Source organism: Paramisgurnus dabryanus, chromosome 9 (assembly GCF_030506205.2).
Source record: "Paramisgurnus dabryanus chromosome 9, PD_genome_1.1, whole genome shotgun sequence".
Classification (NCBI taxonomy): Eukaryota; Metazoa; Chordata; class Actinopteri; order Cypriniformes; family Cobitidae; genus Paramisgurnus; species Paramisgurnus dabryanus.
The window spans coordinates 38,792,297-38,817,713 of record NC_133345.1 but is presented as its reverse complement, the minus strand read 5'-3'; the positions used below and the strand labels follow the sequence as shown (position 1 = coordinate 38,817,713).

Here is a 25,417-nt window from a genome sequence, read left to right as displayed (position 1 = left end):
GCAGACCCTGGGCCGAATCGTCTGCTTTCTGGGTACCTGCTTTATCAATGAATGGAAACTAGTTAATACTAGTGCTGGCATTACACAAGTCACTCAATTGGTAGTACGATTAATTTAATACAATGACAGCTGATGACCATTTTTATTTAAAATTCACCAGTTTCAGTGAAGTACTTTGTTCTCTGGCGACATGCATGTTCAATACTGTTTTCTAGTACATGCATTACAATTTGTACTTTTTGTTTTCCTTGGGGGTTATACCACATGGGGCATCTGGGTATAGGATTTGTTTCAAACTCTTCATAGATTGTCTGCCTGTCCATTTGTATCCCAATGCTAAATTTGACAATAAAGACAAAAAACATCGGACAACTGCCTGAAACAAAAAGCTATTTATTGTAGCCTGTTGAAGAATCTATTGAGAGCTGTGTGAATAAAAATTGAAATCCCCATACGAAACCAGTTTAAGACTTTGATTCAATAAACACAAAGACTCACATAATCATGTCATGACTTGAAGGGAAACTCAAAATGCTAATTTTCCAGCTCCCCTACAGTTAAACATTTGATTTTTATAGTTTTGGAATCAATTCAGCCGATCTCCAGTTCTGGCGCTAGCACTTTTAGCATAGCTTAGCATAATCCATTGAATCTGATTAGACCATTAGCATCACGCTAAAAAATAACCAAAGAGTTTAGATATTTTTCCTATTTAAAACTTGACTCTTCTGTAGCTACATTGTTTACTAAGACAAAATAATCCCAAGCTATTGGAAGTTACCAAGGGGACTATCTTTGGGCACTGCGTAATTTTTCCGCCTGCTGCAGCCATGGTACAGCAGCAAAGTCCTTGATTATTACGCCAGAATGAGTGTATAGTTTTTAGCCATATCAGCCTAGAAAATCACAACTTTTAATTTCCCATCAGTCGTAGTACACGATGTGACTACAGAAGAGTCAAGTTTTTTGAGCGTGATGCTAATGGTCTAATCAGATTCAATGGATTATGCTAAGCTATGCTAAAAATGGTAGCGCCAGACTCGAAGATCGGCTGAATGGATTCCAAAACGTAAAATCAAATGTTTAACTCTAGAGCAGCTGGAAAATGGGCATATTTTCAAAAAATGTGGAGTGTCCCTTTAAGGCTTATGTAGTGCAGAATAGACAAGTGGTGTAAATCCATCCCTTTAACCCTTTAAAATAAAATGAGCAGAGGTTTGACCTTGGAAACCTTAGTAAAGTGTCCGTGTACGGGTCAGTGCTTTAATGTGCCTCCTTATTTAACAGATAGCTTTAATCCTGTTGTACATGGCTAAGACAGTCTCTCCATTCAGATGATGCTAAAGCAGAATCCACTGATCCTAGATCAAATTTAGCTTGATGGCACTTGAGACAAATAAATGTCCAGATTTAAAAGCCTCTGTTCAGGTTGCTAAAATACCTTTTTGATCACAGATACATAAACACACATAAAAATCACCTACAGTTATTGCATCAATAGCAAGGATCTACCACATACAAACAAAAGATCAAAACAACTCTACACAATCATCCAGTGTTATTTGTATAGCAGTTCAATAAAAAGAGAGTGATCAGAGAGATGAATTATGTTAGTGTGCATGATGACCACATCCTTTGGTTTTCATTCATATCATCAAAGCTTTGGGTTTACTTAAAGCATAGCACCTATTTTTGTCAACACTCAGAAAGTTATTATTAGTTTATAATCAAATAGTGTTTAAAAAAAGCAATGAATAACATAAATAATGAAGATTGCCATCTCGGTGTGTGTAGCTAAATTAAACTTGTATGTTAATGGCAATCTCATTTATGTTTCACTTAAGCAGCATTTGCTTTTAAAATAAAAAATCACAATTGGTGCTACAGACTTTAAAGCTATCAAATGAATGTGAATAGCAAGTTCAAAAAAGTTTCTGAAATCTCTCATATATTTGATTGAAGACTTTCTCACCGTAACAAACCTGAGCACGTCCCTAGTAAATCCTCCTCTGTAGAGGATACACATGACATTAGTGGGATCCTTATGTCACATTAGAAAGATACATTTCATCTCATTGCTGTCTAGGAGAAACCATTTCATATATATTTACATATTAAAGGGATCTCATTGGTCATTTCCCCAACATATTTAAGTCTAGGATCATGTAAAGGCAAGCGTTATACATTCCCTGCTCAGAAAAGTCTTACACAATGTATCGATACTGCTATGTAATCACCCGGTAAAGCTTCGTTCATGTCACACAGGTCGGAGAAAATGTGGTGGACGGGTCGATAAATCCCATGATTATGTGGCTCAGTTCATCCAGGCGTACGAGTAGAAGCCGTTCTTCTCCCACAGGTCACACCGCTGGGCCGAGTAGCTGCTTACAAATGAAACTTTTTCATCCAGCAATGCAGTGTGTGACGGAAACTCCGACCACTCCTCTGGCATCTTACCTGCAAAGATAATGCGTTTGGAAAATTATGAACTCGAAAGTGAAAAAAAGTCAAAAAAATTACTTTCAATTTTGTCATTGGAGTGAGAAACAGGTCACAGTATAAAACCTCAATGTCGCTGTCAGGATAAATGGTCAAAAAGCTGTCACTCTTTTAAAAAATACATCTTTGACCCCAACATGTTCATATTAGTATACACATATTAGTTTAAAGAGCACCTATGTCATAGCTAAAAAAGTAATTTTGTGTATTTAGTATAATACAATGTGTTTGCGTGGTTTATGGTTAAAAAACACATTATATTCCATATCCCGTACATTTTTGTAGCTTCAGATAATGGAGGCGGAGGCACGTTCAGTTTTTTAGTTTTTCATGTAAAGAGCAGCTCGCGTGGTGTATCCTGCATCTGCCATGCTATCTTTTAACTGGCTGTAGCTAGGGAAGTTAGAGGAGGTTGACCGATCGGACGTGACATGGGGGTGTGACAGCATCAACGATTTCATTTTTTAATTAGAAGTTTGAGGTTGTGGCTTAATTTTGATCGATTTCGATTTTAAATCTAAATTGTGACACCCTATACACATCAAAGAAAATTTAAAAACGTGAATCGGACAATAGGTACTCTTTGAATATACACATATATCTTTCTAAAGGGTACCATCCCAGTGACTGCTTGAGACATTTTTTCTGACATTTTTTGAAAAATCTATTTTTATAGATTTTTATATATTCATAAATATTAATATATCTACCTATACAAATATTATATATTTATAGTTGACTGTAGAGAGCCTTTGAAATGCATTTTGGCACTGGACTGTCACTGCTAAGCTCTCCTTTCTATAACAGCGACATCTCTGATTGGTCAATCTCTCTTAAAACCCCTTACTGCTGATTGGCTACAGGTGTGTTTCGGTACTCAGCCCGACTCCCTTTGCGAAAGTGTTTTTCAAAAATCAAACACCCTGCCTTTAAGGATTATGTCTAGTGTGATTAAATAACTGATTAAATAACTTAAGTTCACTGTTTAGCAGTTTGAAAACTTCCCCAATCGACACTTAATAGGAACTCTTCTGTAAAGCTTACCCTCTTTGGCAAAATGTAGAAAATACTTTGTGAGCTCTTGCTGAAAGGTGATATCAGCAGGTGACAGGGTTCCCAAAACCATTTCAAGACCACCAAAGAAGGCCAGGCTGTCTAGAAGATGAAATGCAAAGCGACTGGGAAATGGAAGCAAGCTGGAGACGTTTGCTTGTCCCGATGGTGTGTAAGTCACTACATAACGGTACACTGGGCTCTTCAAAGCTCCTGGAATACAGTTTAACAACAGTAAAAATATTTATATTAATAATAAAATGATGAGATAATGCTGTTGAAGAAATTCATTCATTATGAATTGATGAAAAGACCCTAATTTGCACCTGCAGCTCTTTTAGCCAGGTCATTATTGGGGCAGGTGACCTTCATGTCAGAGGTCATGGTGGTGTAGAGTCTCTCCGGACATCGATCCTTGGTTGAACATGGTGCCGAACTGTTGTACAGACTGAGGGCCTGATTGGTCACGTTCTCTCCAAAAGGCATCAGTTTCTCTAAATGATGGATGGACAGAAAAGTGTTTAAGAAGAAACATTAACTCATAGATTAATCCAGGACTAGGCCTTAGTTATATTAGGACATTTAAGTAGTTTTTCCAAACAAACCTTACAAACAATACTGGTCTGCATCTTGAGACAAAACATGGCACTGATATATGTTAAGATATGTGAAATGAAGCATGTATTTTAGTTTGGGACTATAATTAGCCCTCTCCGGGAAACTGCCCATAACGTTCACTCTATTAAATGTCCCTTAGGACGTTCTTACCTCTCACGAACCACCGATAGTCCTCCCACTTCCATGTTGAGATGTTCTTATATGGAGGACTAGAGTAAAAAAAATACAATCACATAAAGAGTTTAAATGCATGTATTCATCACCATATAAAAACAATGAAATTAGTACAAATCCAGTCTTTCAAACGCAAATCATATTTAAGAACCGAACTGGAAGTGGACACAGTTAACAGTTGTACCCATAGTCAGTTTCCTGTTCTGTTGTTCCAACCACAAAAGGAACATCATTGTAGGCTCCGCTCTTCTTCTCCCAGGACATAAATGGAGGCTCGAGGAGAACATGACCATCAACTACACACACCGGCCCAATAAATTGACCCTTCACTGGAAGATCGACTAGATCATCTGCTGCCCAGGATGGGTAATGCTGCCACGGAATTGCCTGAGTCAAAGAAATGACATTATTTTAACAGCGACCATATAATTTTGTTACATAGGTTGGAAAAGGTGGTGGGTTTTCAGGGGGTTGCGTTGCAGTGGCTGTCCTCCTATTTGAAGGATAGAACTTTCTCCTCTCGGCCAGTTCCTTTGTTCTGTGGTGTTCCCCAAGGGTCCATTTTAGGCCCTCTACTATTCTCACTGTATATGTTGCCCCTTTGGGATTTGATTCTTCGTTTAACTTTGAGAAACAAATTAGCACTATAGTGAAGGGAAGTTTTTACCATTTGAAAAAGATTGCAAAAATAAAAAATTTCCTGTCTTATAAAGATTTGGAAACCGTAATACATGCCTTGATAACTTCGCGCTTGGACTATTGCAGTTCCCTCTATAGCGGCCTGCCTAAAGCCAATTGTGCAAAACGCGGCAGTGAGGCTTCTCACCGGTACTAAAAAAAGAGGGATCATATCACTCCTATTTTAGCATCCCTTCATTGGCTTCCAGTACAGCTCAGGATCGATTTCAAAATCGTTGTTCTTGTATATAAGGCTTTGTCTGGAAAAGCACCAAAATACATCTGCGATCTTTTTATTCCTTAAGCCGAAAGTATGCTAGGGACGTTTGCGTATGCGCGCCGTCCGCATGACGTCATTTTAGTCATCAGGAAGGTCCGCGGTCGTCTTACAACTTTATATCTCTTTTTTCCTTTAATATTATGTTTTAAAAAAGATAGCACATATGAACCGATTACAATACAACTTTTAGATTTGAAATAATGGAACCGTGGACTTGGGATATCTATATACATTTAAGGCCGAAGTATGGTCCATTTTGGTCCAGATTTTTAAAAACCCACTTACATTGTATGCGTAGATCATACATGCGCAAACAGTTGAATTTAGTATGTAGCCCAGGAGATGCGTTGCATTTTGTCACAATGCGCATTTGAACGCGGAAAAAAGGTATACCCGGCCTTTACTCTCCTCAAAGGGCTCTGAGGACCAAATGCAACGTGGTCAGTCCAAAATGGTAGTCAGTCTCTTTTTACTGTCCCTCGTTGTCGCTATAAAACAAAAGGTGGGCGGGCTTTCTCTGCCATAGTTCCCAGACTTTGGAATAGCCTGCCTATTAATGTGAGGCTTGCTCCTTCGCCTAAATTTCATTTTTATTCTTTAGCATTTTCTTAAGAGTTGTTGTCTTGTTGTAATTATGTTGCTTGTCTTGTTTTAAATGTACAGCACTTTGGTGCAACACTGTTGTTTTTAAATGTGCTTTAAACATAAAAATAACTTGACCGACTTGAGCAAAGTCAGAGATATTACCACCATTTACCACACTTAAACCTGCGGGATGTCTCCCGAACCTGGACTTTCATTGTAAATTCATCGAGCGTCCGGTCAGATCTGGCAGACGGTTGAGGTTTGATGATTTATTAAAAAGACTTCACAGATGAGAAGGCCAGCAGGTTGAGGCTGTTGTTAGTCAGCCATGACCTGCTGTGGAGGGACATAAATTTCTCACCTGAAGGACTTGAGTGATGTTCAAGCCTCGCAGGCAGACGGCATCTTTGCAGCCGGTGCTCTTCAGGAATTCTAAGTTGTCTCTTTCGGCCGACTCCAGGGAGGCGTTATAAATGTACGAGCCGCTCATGTCGATCGCACGATGGAAGAGACCTTTGGCTAGCGGTGACATCATCAAGGTCCAAACTGATGTCCCACCTTATGACCACAAGGAGAGAGATCATTAACATAGTGATTGACAAAAACGTACAACTTTATATCTCTTTTTTCCTTTAATATTATGTTTTAAATAAGATAGCACATATGATCCGATTACAATACAGTGGATTTGGGACATCTATATACACTTAAGGCTGATGTATGGTCCATTTTGGTCCAGATTTTTAAAAACCCACATACATTGTATGCGTAGGTCATACACGCGCAAACAGTTGAATTTAGTATGTAGCCCAAGAGATGCGTTGCATTTTGTCACAATGCGCATACGTCGAACGTCTGCCGTACATTTACGAGTCAAATACATTTTGCGTTTTAATCATGCACTTGCGTTTGGTATACTGCGTGCTTTAAGGGGATTTTATACATACAATAAAAAGTGAAATTATATCTCTGCATTTCTGTGCCATTCATTATTTGTTTGTAGATGCCATTTTTTGTTATGCAAGACATTTTTAAATGACAAGACATTCAGGTTTTCATAAATTTTTTATAATTACAGACATCATAACACAAAGGCTGCACAGAGATGCTTATAATGATATTGCAAATTGCACTCTGTGCATGCTTATTCAAAGGCATAGGAAACAAATACATATAATTTGCATGTATTTATTTTTTCCTATAATATTTGTGAGATAATTACTGCTTTTCAAAGACCTATTCATTATCATGTCCTCCCACTTTCCAAATAGTTTGCATGGCCCACAGCATTTTTCTTTACCTGAGCTTTGGCCAAATATGGTAACCTTTTCTGCATCCCCACCAAATTTATGGATATTCTTCTGGACCCACTGAAGTGCTTGGATCTGATCCATGAAGCCATAATTTCCTATAAAGGCAAACAGAAACATATCAGTAAATGAACTGCTGTTCTGTAGCTCAATGTCTCTAAATAACAGCATCTTAGACGTAGCAACTCGTTGAATTTCAATATGCCACAGCGTGGAACGTGACAAGCACAAAGTTAATGGAGTAAAGTGCTGGGCTCTGAGATAGATGACAGCACTGAATAACCTGCACAGATACAGACGTAACATGTGGAAAGCGCTCGATGAACTAACCTGAAGAGTTGGTGGCAGACCCCTTCCTGAGCACCTCCAGTGCCATGAAGCCGAACGCATTGAGCCTGTAATTCATACTGACGTACACCATCTGCGTCCGTGCCGCCAGCTCTTCGGTGGGTGAGTAACCTCTTTCCTGGCCGCTCAGCATGTGGAGGTACCCTCCGTGGATCCATACCATGACCGGCAAGGGTTTGGTGGGCTGAAGGCTCGGCGTAAACACGCTGAGGTGCAGGCAGTCTTCCTGCCCCAAAACTGTTCCATTCTTACGCAGGGGCTGCACTTGCGCACATATGTTGCGGAAACGGGTGGCATCGTAGACGCCATCCCAACACTTTCCCACCTTCAGCAGGTCCTCCGGGGGGCGCCAACGGCGTTCACCCACAGGCGGTACGGCATACGGGATGCCCTTAAAAGAATATGCCCCATCTTTCCAGCGACCACGCAGCCAACCGCACTCTGTCTCCACCTCTGTACGTCCCAGACGAGGGGTCTCGGCTATGTAAGCCAGGTATCCGGCGAGAGCGAGGAGGGACAGGACACCGCAGCCAATGAGGAACATACACCTGCGTGACACCACCAGGAATGGACTGACGTAGTGGCGGCGGACGTACTGGATCTCTTCCTGCTCTTCATCTTGGACCAAGTAACGATATTCTGTCCCCTCAGGGACCTCATATATGTCATCACTCATCTTTTTGCTTCTTGGTGTAAATCATCCCTGTTGATTCAGAAAAACATTGGCTGGTTGTGTAATCAAATGGAATTTTTGTGATTGCATCACAACCGTCACATATACCGCATTGTGGGTGATATCGACCATTAAAGGGATAGATCACTCAACAATGAAAATATTGTTATAATTTACTCACCTTTAAGTTGTTGGAAACCTGTATAAATGTATTTGTTCTGCTGAATTTTGAGCAAAAAAGTTTTGTGGCACCATTGACTACAAAAGTATTTTTCTCATACTGTGGATGTCAAAGGTGCTCCACACTACTCGATTACAAAAAAATTTCAAGCTGGAACTTCATAAATTAATACAGGTTTGAAAAAACTTAAGGTTGAGTAAATGACGACGACAGAAGTTTCATTTTTGGGTGAACTATCCCTTTAAGGTGTGCATGGATCTGTAGCCTACCTGAAATAGTAGGTGTGTACTTATTTTAACATTATACAATTTTGGACATACTTACTGTAATTCTGACTACTATTTAGGACAGATAGTATGCACAAGCATGTGCTAACTATTAATGTATAACAACTATCAGCCCTATAAAGCCTGTATTTCTAATGCAATATACAGAAACTGTACTTTCAGAAGCATACAACTGATTAGGTGCACTTTCATTTTGAATATTTCATTATGACATTTATAATTTTTACTGTATACTATTTCACATAATAAATACTGTAGTATACTTTCGTATTTACTATAGTACAATCCCTGGGTACTTTACTATGGTAAATATTAAACTATACTACAGGATTTATTGCATTTTGTCAATAAACTACATACAGTTAATATTACATAATACTAACTTAACAAAATATAAAAAATAATATAATATACTACAGTTAACTACAGTTTACTATAGTAAATAATAAAGTTTACTAGAGTATTTTTATGTGAGAACTGTGTTTACAAGTACAGGCACAAATGTTTATCAGGAGTGTTTCATTATATATGTCATTCTAACATTTAAATATTTATACACATTTCATGTAAACAGTGTTAATCCATTAAAATGCTTAAAAAACAGTTTGTGAATATAACAGCAAGAACAGTAAACATTCTTTGTGTTGTAAATACAGGATGAAGAGAATAATCGGCGGAAATAACCCACCATGACGCCACAAAGTAAAACTTTTACATTTCACGCTTTCGTTTAATAACTCTAACGTTACATGAGCTGAAAGTTATGCGATTACTACAGAAATAAACACATTTAAACAAATTAAGCAAAAGGAGAAACACTGGGATAGCAGAAACTTTTAAAACTGATTTTAGTGAACGTTAGCCCTCATACTTCAGACCTGAGGAACTCGTTTTACCACAGTATAAGTGAATTTTACTGTAATGAATATAAAAGCTAGCGAAGAAAAATCTAAAGTGCTACAGTTTTTAAATCTATCTAACTCTGCATCGACGACATTGTTTAAATACTGTTAGCTGCAAGAGCTAAGCAACAAACATCACATGTGACGAAGTAACATTTTAGTAATACTTACTCAATCATAACCATTTATCCCTGCTTTATAAACCTGAGATTACTGTTAAAGACTGATCAAATGAGTTGTGTGTGTAATATATTTACCGTGTCAACAAGCATCCACGCGCAGTACCCGTGAACACATTTGTTTATGTGTGTGCGTATACGCGACGAGAATCCCCGCCCATAATGTGTTGATTTAAACGTTAAACATGGCTGCTGTAACTCTGTGAAGTAAACTTCTGTTTCCAACCAGCACAAACAGAAAGACAGACATATATAATAACAAATCTATAAAACTAGTTGAAGCTATTTAACTCAATACCTTTAAGTGAACATAAAAATATATGTTGATTTGACAAAAAATCTGCATTTATTTTTTACGCACGCGCACGCACACACACACACACACACACACACACACACACACACACACACACACACACACACACACACACACACACACACACACACACACACACACACACACACACACACACACACACACACACACACACACACACACACACACACACACACACACACACACACACACACACACACACACACACACACACACACACACACACACACACACACACACACAAAGTTGAAGTAAAATATGTATAGAAATGTAACCAGTCCTACATGCACCCGCTCAAATTCGTCATGAGAATCTGACCCTCTAATGGGGCTTACACACCAAACGCGAATTCATCAATTTGCACGAAATGATTAAAGTCAACGCGACTCCTGGTGCTTGCCGACATTTTGGAAAATCCAGGCATGAACTTCATTCCTGATTTTAATGTTGTTTGCGCGTGGCATAGTCCTGCACATGTCCATTTTTGGAGACCCGCTCCCGCCCGTACCCACAAAGTGAGTGGTTATTATATGGTTATTAACCATGGTTTTATTGTGGTAAAAGTGTAGTAACCATGGTTTTTTGGAGTATTGATTACTATCAGCAAAACTATGTTTTTACTACACATGGTTTAACTATAGTTTTTAGGTGTTATTTTGTGTTACCATGGTTTTACTACAGTAACCATGTTTTTTTGGTTTTAACTGTAGTAAAACCATGGTTAGCACCGACCCGTCACCTGTGATCAAAATTAAATCCGCACCCGCCCAGACCTATTAATATTTGGCCCGTTACCCAACCCGTACCCACACACGAATAAATCACACATGCTAAAATCACTCCAGTTAAAGTGCTTTATGTTTTATCTCATACCTCTCTCAACATCACACCAGCATCACGAATGAGCTAATGAAACCTGATAACTATACACAAATAGACCTATTAATGAAAAAAGAACAAGAAAAAATACAACCTACCTACACAACCCCTGCTGTGCTTCTAGGTCTCGTCTTAAAATGCTTTCTAAGATAAGACATTCCCAGATTCCGGCTATCAACGGCAAAACTTGCAACTCCTGCAACGCTCGCTCCAACTAGCTACAAGAAACATCAACTACCGGAGCTTCTCTGCACGTTTCGAAAGTGAGGTGTGAGCTGTGCATTTGGTTGCAATTCACAATCTCATCACCAAATGTCCCACATTGCACCTTTAAAATAGAAATCATGACCTTTCTGTGGTCTTTGCTTGGTTGTGGGTGCAGATTGATGTCCGTTTGCTCAAACACCCAACAGCTTGTTCCATGAGACTGTTGAGGTTTTATTGGGATTTAATAAAAATGAGATTTTTAATCTTACAGGCGATACACAGTTATGTTCAAACAACATATAAAAGTGAATATCTCATATTAGGTGACCTTTAAAGTCTAAGAGATTGTGAGAAAGTGTCAAACTAAATGAATAAAGCTGGAGTAACATAAAAATTGACTGCATAATGATTCGGGAAGAGTAAAAAGTGGCTTAGTATGCAGCTATGCTATTATTTTATTTTTATGTGTATAATCAAACTGTTCTGCAGTCTGTCAACAGCTGGGACATGGCAGTGGGGTTGACTCCACCCACTTTGGAGTGGAAGCACTGCTTGTTACTTTTGCCCTGATGAAGGCCTAGATGGCCGAAACATGTTGGTACTTTTAAGTTCCATTATGAACTAGCACTTTTATTAAAGCGGTTTTATTATTAAGAAGAGTGCCTTGGTGTCCTATTGTTATTTCTGATATTTTGCCTATTTGCCAAAGAGCACCTTCGATTTATATATACTTTTTTGACATTTTGGATACTGTTTTGAACGCCGTAGCCCTCTAGCCCCTTCTTTGTGGGTGATTGTTTTTGTATTTCCTATGTGTGCAGTCTGGGCTGACTTGTGCCTTGGAATGAGCTCAGGGTGGCTTTTCATGGTTGACTAGGAGGCGTAAATCTGAAGACTAAGTGGGACAGCTTAGAGCTTTAAATTACTCTTGTCTGATCTCTGGTTTAATTCAATATGGCTGAACAATTGTGGTAGGGTGACCATACGTGCCATTCTTCCCGGACGTATCCCGTCCAGGATTTTGGTGCGTCTTCCGGAAGTCGTATTTGTTGACCACATACGCCATTCAGTTAAAAACATAAGATATACAATCGTAGTTTCATTCTTACCTTAAAATGTTACGGTCGCTTTTCTGTAACAATAATAATAATCCTCTATGACGTATGCGGTCAACAAATATGACTTCCGGAAGACGACCACAAAATCCTGGACGGGATGCGTCCGGGTCCGGGAAGAATGGCACGTATGGTCACCCTAAATTGTGGTCTGGTCCCAGGGTTTGTGCAAATGTCAAAGCCCACATGGAATCAAAATTAGAATTTTGTTGCTTTTATTCCATGAGAGACAATAAACAAAATAAACAAAAAGTACTGTTGAGTCGTCATGCACTTCACAAACTTGTCTCCAATCAGATCTCCCTTTTCCGATAGCACCTGCAGCAAACCAGCAAGTAGCATATTGTCACCTATTTGCTGTTATTCAAGTGTTTTATGTGATATCACTTCCCTTCTCCGAGCTATGCTGGCCTGGCATGATATTTCTAAAGCAGTGAATGCTGTTGCACTAATGAACTGGAGATTGTCGTGCAATCACAGCTTGGAGAAGGAGCCTTTATTGTCATCTTTTTTACTAGCTGTTGTGTGTTTTTGTTGCAGAAGTGAAACCCTCCATCATTGGAAAGAAAAAGCCAACCACAGCAAAGAAAGGGGTAAGTGAATCAGTTTACTTCCTCATAGGTGAATTCTGATTTCTGATCCTGCAGTACTCAGCTTTCACCAGAAGGTGTCAGACGTTTAACACAGAATATTTATCAGATGTTGTCTTTGCCTCCAGCCACAGTAAAATCCAATTTAATCATTTAAAATCTTGAGTTACTACATTATTAGCGCTTTTAATAATAGTTAGATTAATCTGGCTAATGTATGGCAGTAGAGCTTAACAATTAAGATTTTTTTTACTCAGCTTGGAGCTAAAAAGGGTCTTGGTGCCCAGAAAGTGAGCAGCAAGAGCTTCAGTGATGTTGAGAAACGGGCCCTGGTGGCTGAGAAGATGCGAGAGGAACAGGCTGCCGAAGCTAAGAAACATGCAGAGGAGTCTATGTAAGTCTTCTATACTAAGCACAGCTCAACCACACTCTGTCTGATGGTACAGTACAACCCCAAATCAGAAAAAGTTGGGACACTGTAGAAATTGTGAGTAAAAAAGGAATGGAATAATTTACTAATCTCATAAACTTATATTTTATTCACAATAGAATATAGATAACATATCAAAGTAGAAAGTGAGACATTTTGATATGTCATGCCAAATATTGGCTCATTTTGGATTTTATGAGAGCTACACATTCCAAAAAAAGTTGGGACAGGTAGCAATAAGAGGCCAGAAAATTTAAATGTACATATAAGGAACAGCTGGAGGAGGACCAATGATTCAGAGAGAGAGTGAGTAAAAGAAGGGCAATATCACTATAGACTTAACTTCTGCACAAATCATCTGTTGAGCAACCGTGTGGCGTGCTGGGCGCGACTGTGAGCTGTGAGCATCGATGAATTGAGGTGCAGGCTTCTTAACCTGAGCTTAGACCAACCCCTTGAAGTTCAGATGACCAATACGAAAGGGTGTTTATAGAGTAGGGAAACTTTGTCTTTGTTTCACCAGACTCATTTGCATAGATGGACTATGCTAAAGATTTTGTTACAATAATAATTTGGATTAATATTGAACAAGTTTGATATCAGTTATGGTAAGATGATGCACAACATTGATCAGGAAAGGAAAAGGGGATTATTAAGAGTGTAAACAAGGTATGGTTTGAAACACACATCAAATAGTAATCTCATAAATGTGAATTATGAGACATGCTAAGATAAACAAAGCACCCCTATAGTGTTTCAAGAAAGTGGTTAATTACAGATCCAAACATGCAAAACAAGGATATATAATATATACAATTTAAACCAATTTATTTTGGTCTTAGCTGTGATCTTTAGACGCAGACACATTTCTGTGTCATGCTGTAGGCACATAGTCTGAGCTACCCCACTGTGTTTATCCAGCTGATTGTCTCAAACAAATGGTCACTTAAAGTCTTTAGGTCTCACGTTTCTCTGGGCTTTTGTTTGAAGTTTGCATTTGTAAAGATTGCATTTTAATTAGAATGTCACCAAAAAGGCAGACAGAGGGCGCACTCACACTATCCAAACCAAACCGCGCTCGGGCGCGTTTGACCCCCAAAGCCTGGTTTGATTGACTAATGTGATCGCTCTGATCCGTGCCCGGGCGCGGATTGATTAATTGCGCCGCGGCCAGGTTGCAGAGGTGGGCCGGAGCGCGGTTCACTTGGGCTTAGGCGCGGAAGGCTGTGGTGTGAGCACAATCCTGCATGAGCGCGATTCAAAAGGTGAAGCCGTCATATGCAGGCCCACTCACCTTCATCTGCCTCCGTAAAAACCTTTTGATGCGCGCAGCGGGGTTACGGGAATGTCCGAGCTGCACACGTGACACATCAACTAAGCTATATGATGACATGTGAGAGGGCTGTCTGTAATCGCGCACCAAACGACTCCGAATAAAAAACACAGACTTAACATTACGGTGGGTTCCAGTGTTAAGAGAGAGCTTTACTTCCTGCTTTTTCAAAACAATCGCATCTCAATGATGAAAGCGCGCCTGGACTCGGATCGATAAGAAGTAAAGTGTGAGTGCGTGCACCTGGGGGAGTAGGGAGGGGTGACAATCGCGCTGGGGCATGGTTTGGTTTGGTTTGGATAATGTGAGTGCGCCCAGAGAGGACTCAGAAGAAGAGCAGATCTTCTGATCAAAGCATTATGTTGGGGCCAGGTGCTAAACTCAAACTAATTTTACAGCGTGAAGTAAGTTAACGATCCAGACTATTGGAGACGACCGGTCAGTCGTTACACTGCAATCACGGTTGTAGCTCTGCATGCTTATTCTGATCATGTTCCCTTGTTACTTGCAGAGGGGATGCCTGGAGGGGAAGAAGAAAGAGCAGGCGGAGAGGCTGGGCATGGGATTCGGTAACAGGAGGTAAAGACACAACGTCACCTTAATTACATAACTCAAGTCGAGCATGACATTATCAGCTAATTAATAACGCAATCACCCTTAAGCCCGGGTTAGACTGTAAAATGTTTGGCTGTCCCAGACAAAAGATAGCCTACGATAGTTTTCTGACAGTGTCAGAGATTCAGCATGATCAACGCACAGTGTGTTTGCTGCTACGACCTGCGTTCCCTGTATTTGTTTACAACTAGCGCATTCTGGTGGTGACGTTGCGCTAACGTGTGACGCAGCCGTCGTAGCCTCCGTGTCATCATCAGATAGTCTAAATGCTTGTTGTACCCAAGTTTAAACGATCCATGTCGCACAGTGTGATGAGGTAATGATCTTATATCTTTCATGTCTCGATACTCCCCCGACACAGGCCGTTTCTCCGCTTTGCGTTCGAGGGGCGGGCATATCAGTACAAAGTCTTACAGTTCTGACTTTGCCCCATGCAGAGGATCTCTTTTCTCTGTATGGAACTGGATTCAGTCGATTTAACCACACTTCTAACAGAAACACGTGTACAATCCATCCTGACTTGTCTCAATACATTCAGAGACAAAAGTGCAGGCCCGCTGAAACAATTTCAGAAGCTCCTGGGTCATATGGCAGCAGCAGCGCCTGTGACACCGCTCGGGCTGCTCCATATGAGAGCGTTTCAGCGGTGGCTTCACGACAGAGTCCCAAGGAGAGTGTGGCTGACCGGCGTGCATCGCGTAACGAACACACCAATGTGCTATCTCCATTTCCGTGGTCAGACCCATCATTCCTCAGAGTAGGGGTATCACTAAGACAGGTCTCCAGGCATGCCACTGTGTGCACAGATGCCTCAGAGCAGCGCTTTGTCTGTTACTGTGGTCAGCAGAAAGGGAAAGCTGTCACCAAGCAGAGGATGTCTCACTGGGTTGTAGACACAATAACCCTTGCTTACGAAAAGCAGGGCATCCCATGCCCCTTTGATTTGAGAGCACATTCTACTAGAAGTGTGGCATCATCTTGGGCATTGGCTTGTGGTTCCTCGCTAAAAGACATTTGTAGAGCGGCTGGCTGGGCGACACCTAACACGTTCACCAGATTTTATAGTGTTCGTATTGAACCAGTATCATCTCGCGTCTCTCCTCAAACCGGTAGAGACACTCAGAGTCGCTCATGTGTCGGCTTGCAGCCTCCGTTTTGGTGCTGCGCCACTGCACCCCTATGGAAGGCCATAGGGTCAAAACGGCACAAAATAAGGTTTTGACTTTACTCCACTTTACTACGCCTTGGCAGTCGATGTTGCGGAGCATCAGCTGTCAGGCAGGATTCGCTTCCCAGTTTGCCTAGTTCACTGCCGTGGGTTTTAGGAACAGGTAGTGACTGGCCTTCTGCTGTAAGCCCAGGTTCTGTCTCTCATAGACAGAAGATTCTACGCAGACACTGGAAGGGTCAGCTTCAGTTGTGCTTTGGTAGGGATTCCCACTTCATCGGTCACGACGTGACGTCATAGTGACAGACTGAAAGGGAACATCTCGGTTATGTATGTAACCCTCGTTCCCTGAAGGAAGGGAACGGAGATGTTACGCCCCGTCACCACAGTTGCTGTTCCATTGCTGAGTACGGCCGGGCACTAGTTGCTCAGCTTTTTGAGCAAAAAGAGCTGATTTGATTATTGCACCTGCCTCTAATAAAATACCCGCACGGCTGGGCGGCGCAGCAGATGCAAATATCTGCATGCCAACTTCATTGGCCCTTTTTAATAGTTTCTCGAACTGTTTCCCAATTTGTCGGTCACGACGTGACGTCTCCGTTCCCTGAAGGATGGATTACGTACATAACCGAGACATTTTTATGAATTATTAAGCTTGTCTGAATAATAGCAGAGTTTACATAGCATTGGCCATGGTTTTGGAATGCAATTATTAAATAATAAAATAGTTAAAGAACCTAAAAATCACCATACTGGTACTGTGGGTGATGTAGAATAATAATCTGGTGGAGTTTGCAGAAAACAGTTTGATTTTAGGTTTTAATTAATTTTTAAAACTTGTCTGAATAGCAGAGTTTACATAGCATTGGTTTTGGCATCCATCTATTAAATTATAAAAAATAAAAAAAGTTACACAACCTCAAAATCACCACAATGGTGCTCTAGGAAGTGATAAACAAGAATGTGGTGGAGTTAGCAAAAAACAGTGATTTTAGGTTTTTATGAATTTTTAAAACGTGTCTGAATAGCAGTTATAATATAGCATTTGTCATGGTTTTGGCATGAAATTATTAAATAAAAAAAAGTCATCGTGACCGGTTAAAGGACTGTGATTATACACTGACTGGACATCAAGTAGCAACCAAAAAATCATCAGCGCAAAATGATACACTATTAAAGGCTATGCATTTACGATCATTAAAATGAATATCTCAATAGATGTATTTACCATGGGAACGAACACCGCCTTCACCAAACAGATCAGCAGAGCTGATGGAGGTGCTTCCAGACATTCCCTCCAGACGAGTCTTTGCCTCATACTTGTAAAAAGTAAAATAAAAATCAATCTTTGACATGACTACTGTCTAGTAAGAGAAGACACTGTATGGTATTTCGGGTTATTCCCAGTATTCACTCACTTTCGTATTTACAGATAAGTTTATAAAATCTTTAAGAAGAAGAAACCAAACCGACTTTAGGTTATTACATAAAATTAAAAGGTTATTGTGTAATTTTTGTGGCGCTAAATGGGTTATTGGTTCAACCAATATGTGTTTTTGGGGCGGGGGTACCCAGACAGCAGACGACCCCGGGCCGAATCTTCTGCTTTCTTGGTACCTGCTTTATTAATGAATGGAAAGTTAATACTAGTGCTGGCATTACACAAGTCACTCAATTAATTTAATACGATGACAGCCAACGGCAATTTTTATACTAGTCAACATTTGAAGTGGATCAAAAATAGTCTTTAAAGTTGTCCTAAGACAAGAATGGGTATTGGTTTTAAGACAACTTTTAGGAAAGGTTTTGATCCACTCCAAATGTTGACTAGTGCATTTAAAATTGTACCAGTTTCAGTGTAGTAGTTTGTTCTCTGGCAACGTGCATGTGCAATACTGTTTCCTAGTACATGCATTTTGTACTTTTTGTTTTCTTTGGGGTTTATACCACATGGGGCATCTGGGTATAGGATTTTTTCGAACTCTTCATAGACTGTCTGCCTGTCCATTTGTATCCCAATGCTAAATTTGACAATAAAGACAAAAAAATCTGACAAATGCCTGGAACAAAAAGCTATTTATTGTAGCCTGTTGAGAAGAATCTATTGAGAGCTGTGTGAATAAAAATTGAAATCCCCATACGAAACCAGTTTAAGACTTTGATTCAATAAACACAAAGACTCACATAATCATGTCATGACTTATAGGTTATGTAGTACAGACCAAACAAGTGGTGTAAATCCATCCCTTTAACCCTTTTAAATAAAATGAGCAGAGGTTTGACCCTGGAAAACTTAGGAAGTGTCCGTGTACGGGTCAGTGATTTAATGTGCCTCCTTATTTAACAGATATCTTTAATCCTGTTGTACAAGACAGTCTCTCCATTCAGATGATGCTAAAGCAGAATCCACTGATCCTGGATCAAATATAGCTTGACGGCACTTGAGACAGAGTGAGGGTCTCAGAGAGTGATCAGAGAGATGAATTATGTTAGTGTGGATGATGACCACATTCTTTGGTTTTCAATAGCTAAGTTTCCATCCACTTGTCAATCGAATTATCTGAAGTTCGGTAAAAAAACTTATGCGAATAAAGCGGGTGAAAGTGTGTTTCCATCCAACGGCTTTAAAGCGAATAAAAACCTGTACGTAATGACGTCACATGCTGTTTTGCGATCAAATTGGTATATCGAATTGATTTGAGACATTTGAAGGTGTTTCCATTCATTTTCACACTGAATCGCACAATATTCAAGCAAACATTTGCGAACAAAGTTTTGCTAGACAAAATGGATTGCGCCATACAAGTTATAAGTGCTTATGTGCCAGCTGAGCTGATAGCAACATATCAAGCTATAATAATAAGAAAATGACGTTAACATCAAATTGCTATGATGATGCAGATGCATGTAAATGCCCGACGACAACGGAGGCATTAACGTGAAATGATAGTCCGGATCAATGCTTAACGTAAATGAGAACGACAAATATCTTTCCTGAGCTGTTAATATTGGAAGCCAATGAAACTACGAGGGTTCTTTGGCCGAGGATCCATCTCATCAAGGTCGAATTTGCTTTTATTTTCCCTCCGGCACCGTTGCGAGATAACTCTCTTTTTTTGAAACACATAGCGCTGTTTGAGCACCTTACATTTACTCCTGAGGACGTTCCACGTCTTGTCATAACCATTGTTGGACATTTCCTTTGCGAGTTCCTAATAAATTATGGCATTTCTTAGATTTTTGCTATCTAAAATAGAGCTGTAATCGTGCCTTAAAAGTTAGGCCTGAAATAACCGGAGCCCGACAGAATGCAGCCCGAACCCGAAAGCACATTTAGATTGACAGCTTTTTAAAAGCCCGAACCCGTTTACAGCCAGATATTATTTCAATGTGCGCACGCAAACAGCTTTTATCAAGAATGAGTAATTTACACATGTTTTAACATTATATATTAATGACTAACTGGGCTACACGTCACTTGGAAGTTGAAACAAAGAAAAAAAATAAGTCATCTGTATTCTGTAACATCGTAACATCTCGTTCTAAATAGGCATATGCAATAAATTATAAATAGGCCAACATGCCAATAAAAACAATAATTTCTTAACGAATTAAATTAAGATAATTCTGAATAAGATGGTTATTTGAGAATAACGAAATTAAGATAAAGGTTGGGATTTGCTTCGGCATGCCAACATTAGTCTATATCCTCTGTCTAAATTATGTATGTAGTTAAACATTAAAAAACCTTTACTCACCAAGATTAGGCTACATTTTTGTTGAGGAAATTATTAAATCCACTGTAAATGGCTTCAGCGTGGTCCTGCGCTTACTGATAGGGCATCCAGCGGCATTGAACTTGACCGCTCATTTACCGTGCAAAGGCGGAGCACGAGCCCGTTGAAAATGTTAGAAATGAAGCCCGAATCCGACCGAACCCGTCGGGTTCGGGCAAAGATTTTACCCCATCTGAGATCTTCAGCTCTAAAATAGCCGTTATTTTCTCTGGTAAATTAAATTTTAAATGAATCTCGTCTCGATCGTGTGTCCACTTACATCTGACTTTGTTGACACACGCCATGTGTGCCACCAGAGCGGACCTAAAGCTTTTTCTTCTTTGTTTTGTGTGTGGGTTACAACCATAAAATGACCTAAACCTTAATCGCAAATCATTATTTATTCGGCAAATAACGTTTCCATCAGCGTTTATCGCATAAGCCATATATCGATCAAGATAAAATCCGATGAGATCGAACGTATTTCTTTTGAGTCGATATTCATGAAATTCAATCGAATTTTACTGTTTCCATAAGGCATTTTTCATTCGATATCACTTAATTCGGATAAAAACATGTGGATGGAAACATGGCTATTCATATCATCAAAGCTTTGGATTTATTTAAAGCATAGCACCTATTTTGTTAACACTCAGAAAGTTATTATTAGTTTAAAATCAAGTTAGTGTTAAAAAAGCAATGAATAACCTAAATAATGAAGATTTCTGATTCAATTGCCATCTCGGTGTGTGTAGCGAAATTAAACTTGCATGTTAATGGAAATCTCATTTATGTTTCACTTAAGCATTTGCTTTTAAAATAAAAATTCACATTTGGTGCTACAGACTTTAAGCTATCAAATGAATGTGAATAGCAAGTTCAAAAAAGTTTCTGAAATCTCTCATATATTTGATTGAAGACTTTCTCACCGTAACAAACCTGAGCACGTCCCTAGTAAATCCTCCTCTGTAGAGGATACACATGACATTAGTGGGGTCTTTATGTCACATTAGAAAGATACATTTCATCTCATTGCTGTCTAGGAGAAACCATTTCATATATATTTACATATGCAAGCGTTATACATTCCACTCAGAAAAGTCTTACACAATGTATCGATACTGCTACATAATCACCCGGTAAAGCTTCGTTCATGTCACACAGGTCGGAGAAAATGTGGTGGACGGGTCGATAAATCCCATGATTATGTGGCTCAGTTCATCCAGGCGTATGAGTAGAAGCCGTTCTTCTCCCACAGGTCACACCGCTGGGCCGAGTAGCTGCTTACGAATGAAAAGGTTACATTCAGCAATGCAGTGTGTGACGGAAACTCCGACCACTCCTCTGGCATCTTACCTGCAAAGATAATGGTTTTGGAAATATTATGAACTCAAAAAACTACTTTCAATTTTGTCTTTGTAGAGAGAAACATGGCACAAGTATAAAACATCCACCAATGTAATTTATTATACACGCTGTCAGAATAAATGGTCAGAAAATGGTCTCTAGCCGTCATTGAGATGGCACGCTTTCAAAAATTACATCTTTGCACCCAATACACATATTAGTTTAAATATACACACATCTGTCGTAAATAGTACATATTAGGAACTTTCTAAGGGGTACCATCCCAGTGACTGCTTGAGACATTTTTTTCTGACGGTGTATAACATTTTGATTAATATTTATGAATATATATAAATATCAAAGGGGACATTTCACAAGACTTTTTTTAAGATGTCAAATACATTTTTTATGTCTTCAGAGAATGTCTGTGAAGTTCTAGCTCAAAATATCATATAGATAATTTTATAGCATGTTAAAATTGCCACTTTGTAGGTGTGAGCAGTGTTGGGGAAAGCTACTTTTAAAAGTAATGCATTACAATATTAAGTAAAAGTAACTAATTGCATTACTTAGTTACTTTTCATGGAAAGTAATGCTTACGTTACCTTTTATTTTAGCTGAGGCTTGATCTCGTCACGTGTATATAATGGCAGGTATGCGTGTGAAGTTTTGCTTTTAGTTAAAAGATTAGTAAATTCATATTAACGGCATCTAACACTGTTTATGTTTACGGGCAAAACAGCATCAGACGATTCAGTTGTTTAGCAGCGAGCGATCTGAACAATTCGTTCAAACTGATTCCTGAACCAATTCAAAATGTTTGGCCCGTTTGCTTAGTAAAGAATCGACTCAAATGAGTCATTAATTTGCGAATACAATTTTAAAATCAAATGCACATTGCGTAATTAATTAAAATACAGTAACAAAGAAACGCCGCACAGTGTAACGAAGTACAAATTTAAGAGTACATATTTTCCAAAATCTTACTCAAGTACACGTAACCAAGTAAATGTACCGCATTACTTACCACCTCTGCCTGCTCTGAAGGGACAAACATTTCTCACCTGACCTGAAGGACTTGAGTGATGTTCAAGCCTCGCAGGCAGACGGCATCTTTGCAGCCGGTGCTCTTCAGGAATTCTAAGTTGCCGTCTCCAGGGAGGCGTTATAAACGTACGAGCCGCTCATGTCGATCGCACGATGGAAGAGACCTTTGGCTAGCGGTGACATCATCAAGGTCCAAACTGATGTCCCACCTTATGACCACAAGGAGTGAGATTATTAACACAGTGATTGACAAAATAGTACAACTTTATATCTCTTTTTCCCTTTAATATTATGTTTTAAAGGAGCCATGGCATGAAATAAAAAATAAAATTATATTATATAAAAGTGAAATCATATCTCTGTATTTCTAAGCCATTCATTATTTGTTTGTAGATGCCATTTTTTGTTATGCAAGACATTTTTTAAATGACAGGACATTCAGGTTTTCATAAATTTTGTATAATTACAGACATCATAACACAAAGGCTGCACAGAGATGCTTATAATGATATTGCAAATTGCACTTTGTGTATGCTTATTCAAAGGCATAGGAAACAAATACATATAATTTGCATGTATTTCACACTTTTAGACATTTCTACATTTTTCCCCTTAACATTTGTGAGATAATCACTGCTTTTTAAAGACCTATTCATTATCATGTCATCCCACTTTCCAAATAGTTTGCATGGCCCACAGCATTTTTCTTTACCTGAGCTTTGTCCAAATATGGTAACCCTTTCTTTATCCCCACCAAATTTATGGATATTCTTCTGGACCCACTGAAGTGCTTGGATCTGATCCATGAAGCCATAATTTCCTATAAAGGCAAACAGAAACATATCAGTAAATGAACTGCTGTTCTGTAGCTCAATGTCTCTAAATAACAGCATCTTAGACGGAGCAACTCGTTGAATTTCAATATGCCACAGCGTAAAACGTGACAAGCACAAAGTTAATGGAGTAAAGTGCTGGGCTCTGAGATAGACGGTAGCTCTGAATAACCTGGACAGATACAGACATAACATGCAGACAGCACTCGATGAACTAACCTGAAGAGTTGGTGGCAGACCCCTTCCTGAGCACCTCCAGTGCCATGAAGCCGAACGCATTGAGCCTGTAATTCATACTGACGTACACCATCTGCGTCCGTGCCGCCAGCTCTTCGGTGGGTGAGTAACCTCTTTCCTGGCCGCTCAGCATGTGGAGGTACCCTCCGTGGATCCATACCATGACCGGCAAGGGTTTGGTGGGCCGAAGGCTCGGCGTAAACACGCTGAGGTGCAGGCAGTCTTCCTGCCCCAAAACTTTTCCATTCTTACGCAGGGGCTGTACTTGCGCATACGCGGAAACGGGTGGCATCGTAGACGGCATCCCAACACTTTCCCGCCTTCAACAGGTCCTCCGGGAGACGCCAGCGTCGTTCACCCACAGGTGGTACGGCATACGGGATGCCCTTAAAAGAATATGCCCCATCTTTCCAGCGACCACGCAGCCAACCACACTCTGTCTCCAACTCTGTACATCCCAGACGAGGGGTCTCGGCCAGGTATTCGGTGAGAGCGAGGAGGGACAGGATGCCGTAGCCAATGAGGAACATACACCTGCGTGACACCACCAGGAATGGACTGACGTAGTGGCGGCGGACGTACTGGATCTCTTCCTGCTCTCTTTCTTGGACCAAGGAACGATATTCTGTCCCCTCAGGGACCTCATATATGTCATCACTCATCTTTTTGCTTCTTGGTGTAAATCATCCCTGTTGATTCAGAAAAACAATGGCTGGTTGTGTAATCAAATTGAATTTTTGTGATTGCATCACAACCGTCACATATACCGCATTGTGGGTAATAGCGACCGTTAAAAGGATAGTTCACTCAACAATGAAAATTTTGTTTTCATTTACTTACCTTGAAATTTTTGCATACCTGTATAAATGTATGTTCTGCTGAATTTTGAGCAATGTTTGTAACCAAACAGTTTTGGGGCACCATTGAAGTATTTTTCTCCTACTGTGAATGTCAATGGTGCTCCACATAGGGCTGTGCAATGCTTGTTTCATCAGTAAAGCCGGTTCCGTGATTAGAAGTAAATCGCCATCAGCTGCTTTCAGATGGAGCGGCATTTATTACACAGACCCTTAGTTCACCAAGAAGCTAGACAAAATCGCATAAATGATCGGAGTCGATTTTCCTCGATTTTGAACTCGATTTTGCCTAGCTTCTCAGTGAACTAAGGGTCTGTGTAATAAATGCCGCTCCAAAGTGTTCTATATTAAATATGTAATTATGGCATTTGAATATTTATATTAATTTGATGTAAACCGTGTTAATGCAATAAAAAAGCTTAAAAACAATTTGACTTGTTGAATACAACAGCAAGAACAGTAAACAGTCTTTGTGTTGTAAATACAGGTAGAGAATAATCGGTGGAAATAACCCACCATGACGCCACAAAGTAAAACTTTTACATTTCACGCTTTCGTTTAATAACTCTACATGAGCTGAAAGTTATGCGATTACTACAGAAATAAACACATTTAAACAATTAAAGCAAAAAGAGAAACACTGGGAAAGCAGAAACTTTTAAAACAGATTTTAGTGAACGTTAACCGTCATACTTCAGACCTGAGGAACTCGTTTTACCACAGTATAAGTGAATTTTACTGTACTGAATATAAAAGCGAATAAAAATCTAAAGTGCTACAGTTTATGAATCTAATAACTCTGGATCGACGACATTATTTAATAGTTATTTCTCTCATTATTTATTATAACTGCTAGCTGCAAGAGCTAAACAACAAACA

The 25,417-nt window shown here is 39.6% G+C and overlaps 2 protein-coding genes across 3 annotated transcripts; both read right to left on the bottom strand.

Annotated features, from left to right (window-relative positions):
• Nucleotides 1–373: 373 nt before the first annotated feature.
• LOC135773317 (para-nitrobenzyl esterase-like) lies at nt 374–9,970 on the bottom strand. Of its 2 annotated transcripts, none has more exons than XM_065282805.1 (9): nt 9,846–9,970; nt 7,528–8,248; nt 7,188–7,295; nt 6,249–6,445; nt 4,529–4,731; nt 4,321–4,379; nt 3,879–4,046; nt 3,544–3,765; nt 374–2,457 (listed from the first exon to the last, which is right to left on the bottom strand). In XM_065282805.1, the coding sequence occupies exons 2-9, from the start codon at nt 8,219–8,221 to the stop codon at nt 2,315–2,317; spliced, it is 1,794 nt and encodes a 597-aa protein (XP_065138877.1). In that variant the 5' UTR covers nt 8,222–8,248; nt 9,846–9,970; the 3' UTR covers nt 374–2,314. The 2 variants fall into 2 exon arrangements, with proteins under 2 accessions (XP_065138877.1, XP_065138879.1); XM_065282807.2 differs by having other exon boundaries at nt 9,760–9,901.
• Nucleotides 9,971–20,813: 10,843 nt separating this feature from the next.
• LOC135741701 (putative inactive carboxylesterase 4) lies at nt 20,814–24,365 on the bottom strand. Its single transcript, XM_073815665.1, is given in 5 exon segments — nt 20,814–21,607; nt 22,714–22,820; nt 23,324–23,431; nt 23,664–23,956; nt 23,958–24,365. Coding segments are annotated over 5 exon segments (1,071 nt in total). The 5' UTR covers nt 24,344–24,365; the 3' UTR covers nt 20,814–21,430.
• Nucleotides 24,366–25,417: the final 1,052 nt, after the last annotated feature.

Coding starts and splice junctions, on each gene's coding strand:
- LOC135773317 (XM_065282805.1), bottom strand. CDS start 8,221: ATGAGTGATGACATATATGAGGTCCCTGAGGGGACAGAATATCGTTAC. Junction 6,446..7,187: donor CATATTTGGCCAAAGCTCAG/GTAAAGAAAAAT, acceptor TGTGGTCATAAG/GTGGGACATCAGTTTGGACC. Junction 2,458..3,543: donor TCTACATTTTGCCAAAGAGG/GTAAGCTTTACA, acceptor TTATCTTTGCAG/GTAAGATGCCAGAGGAGTGG.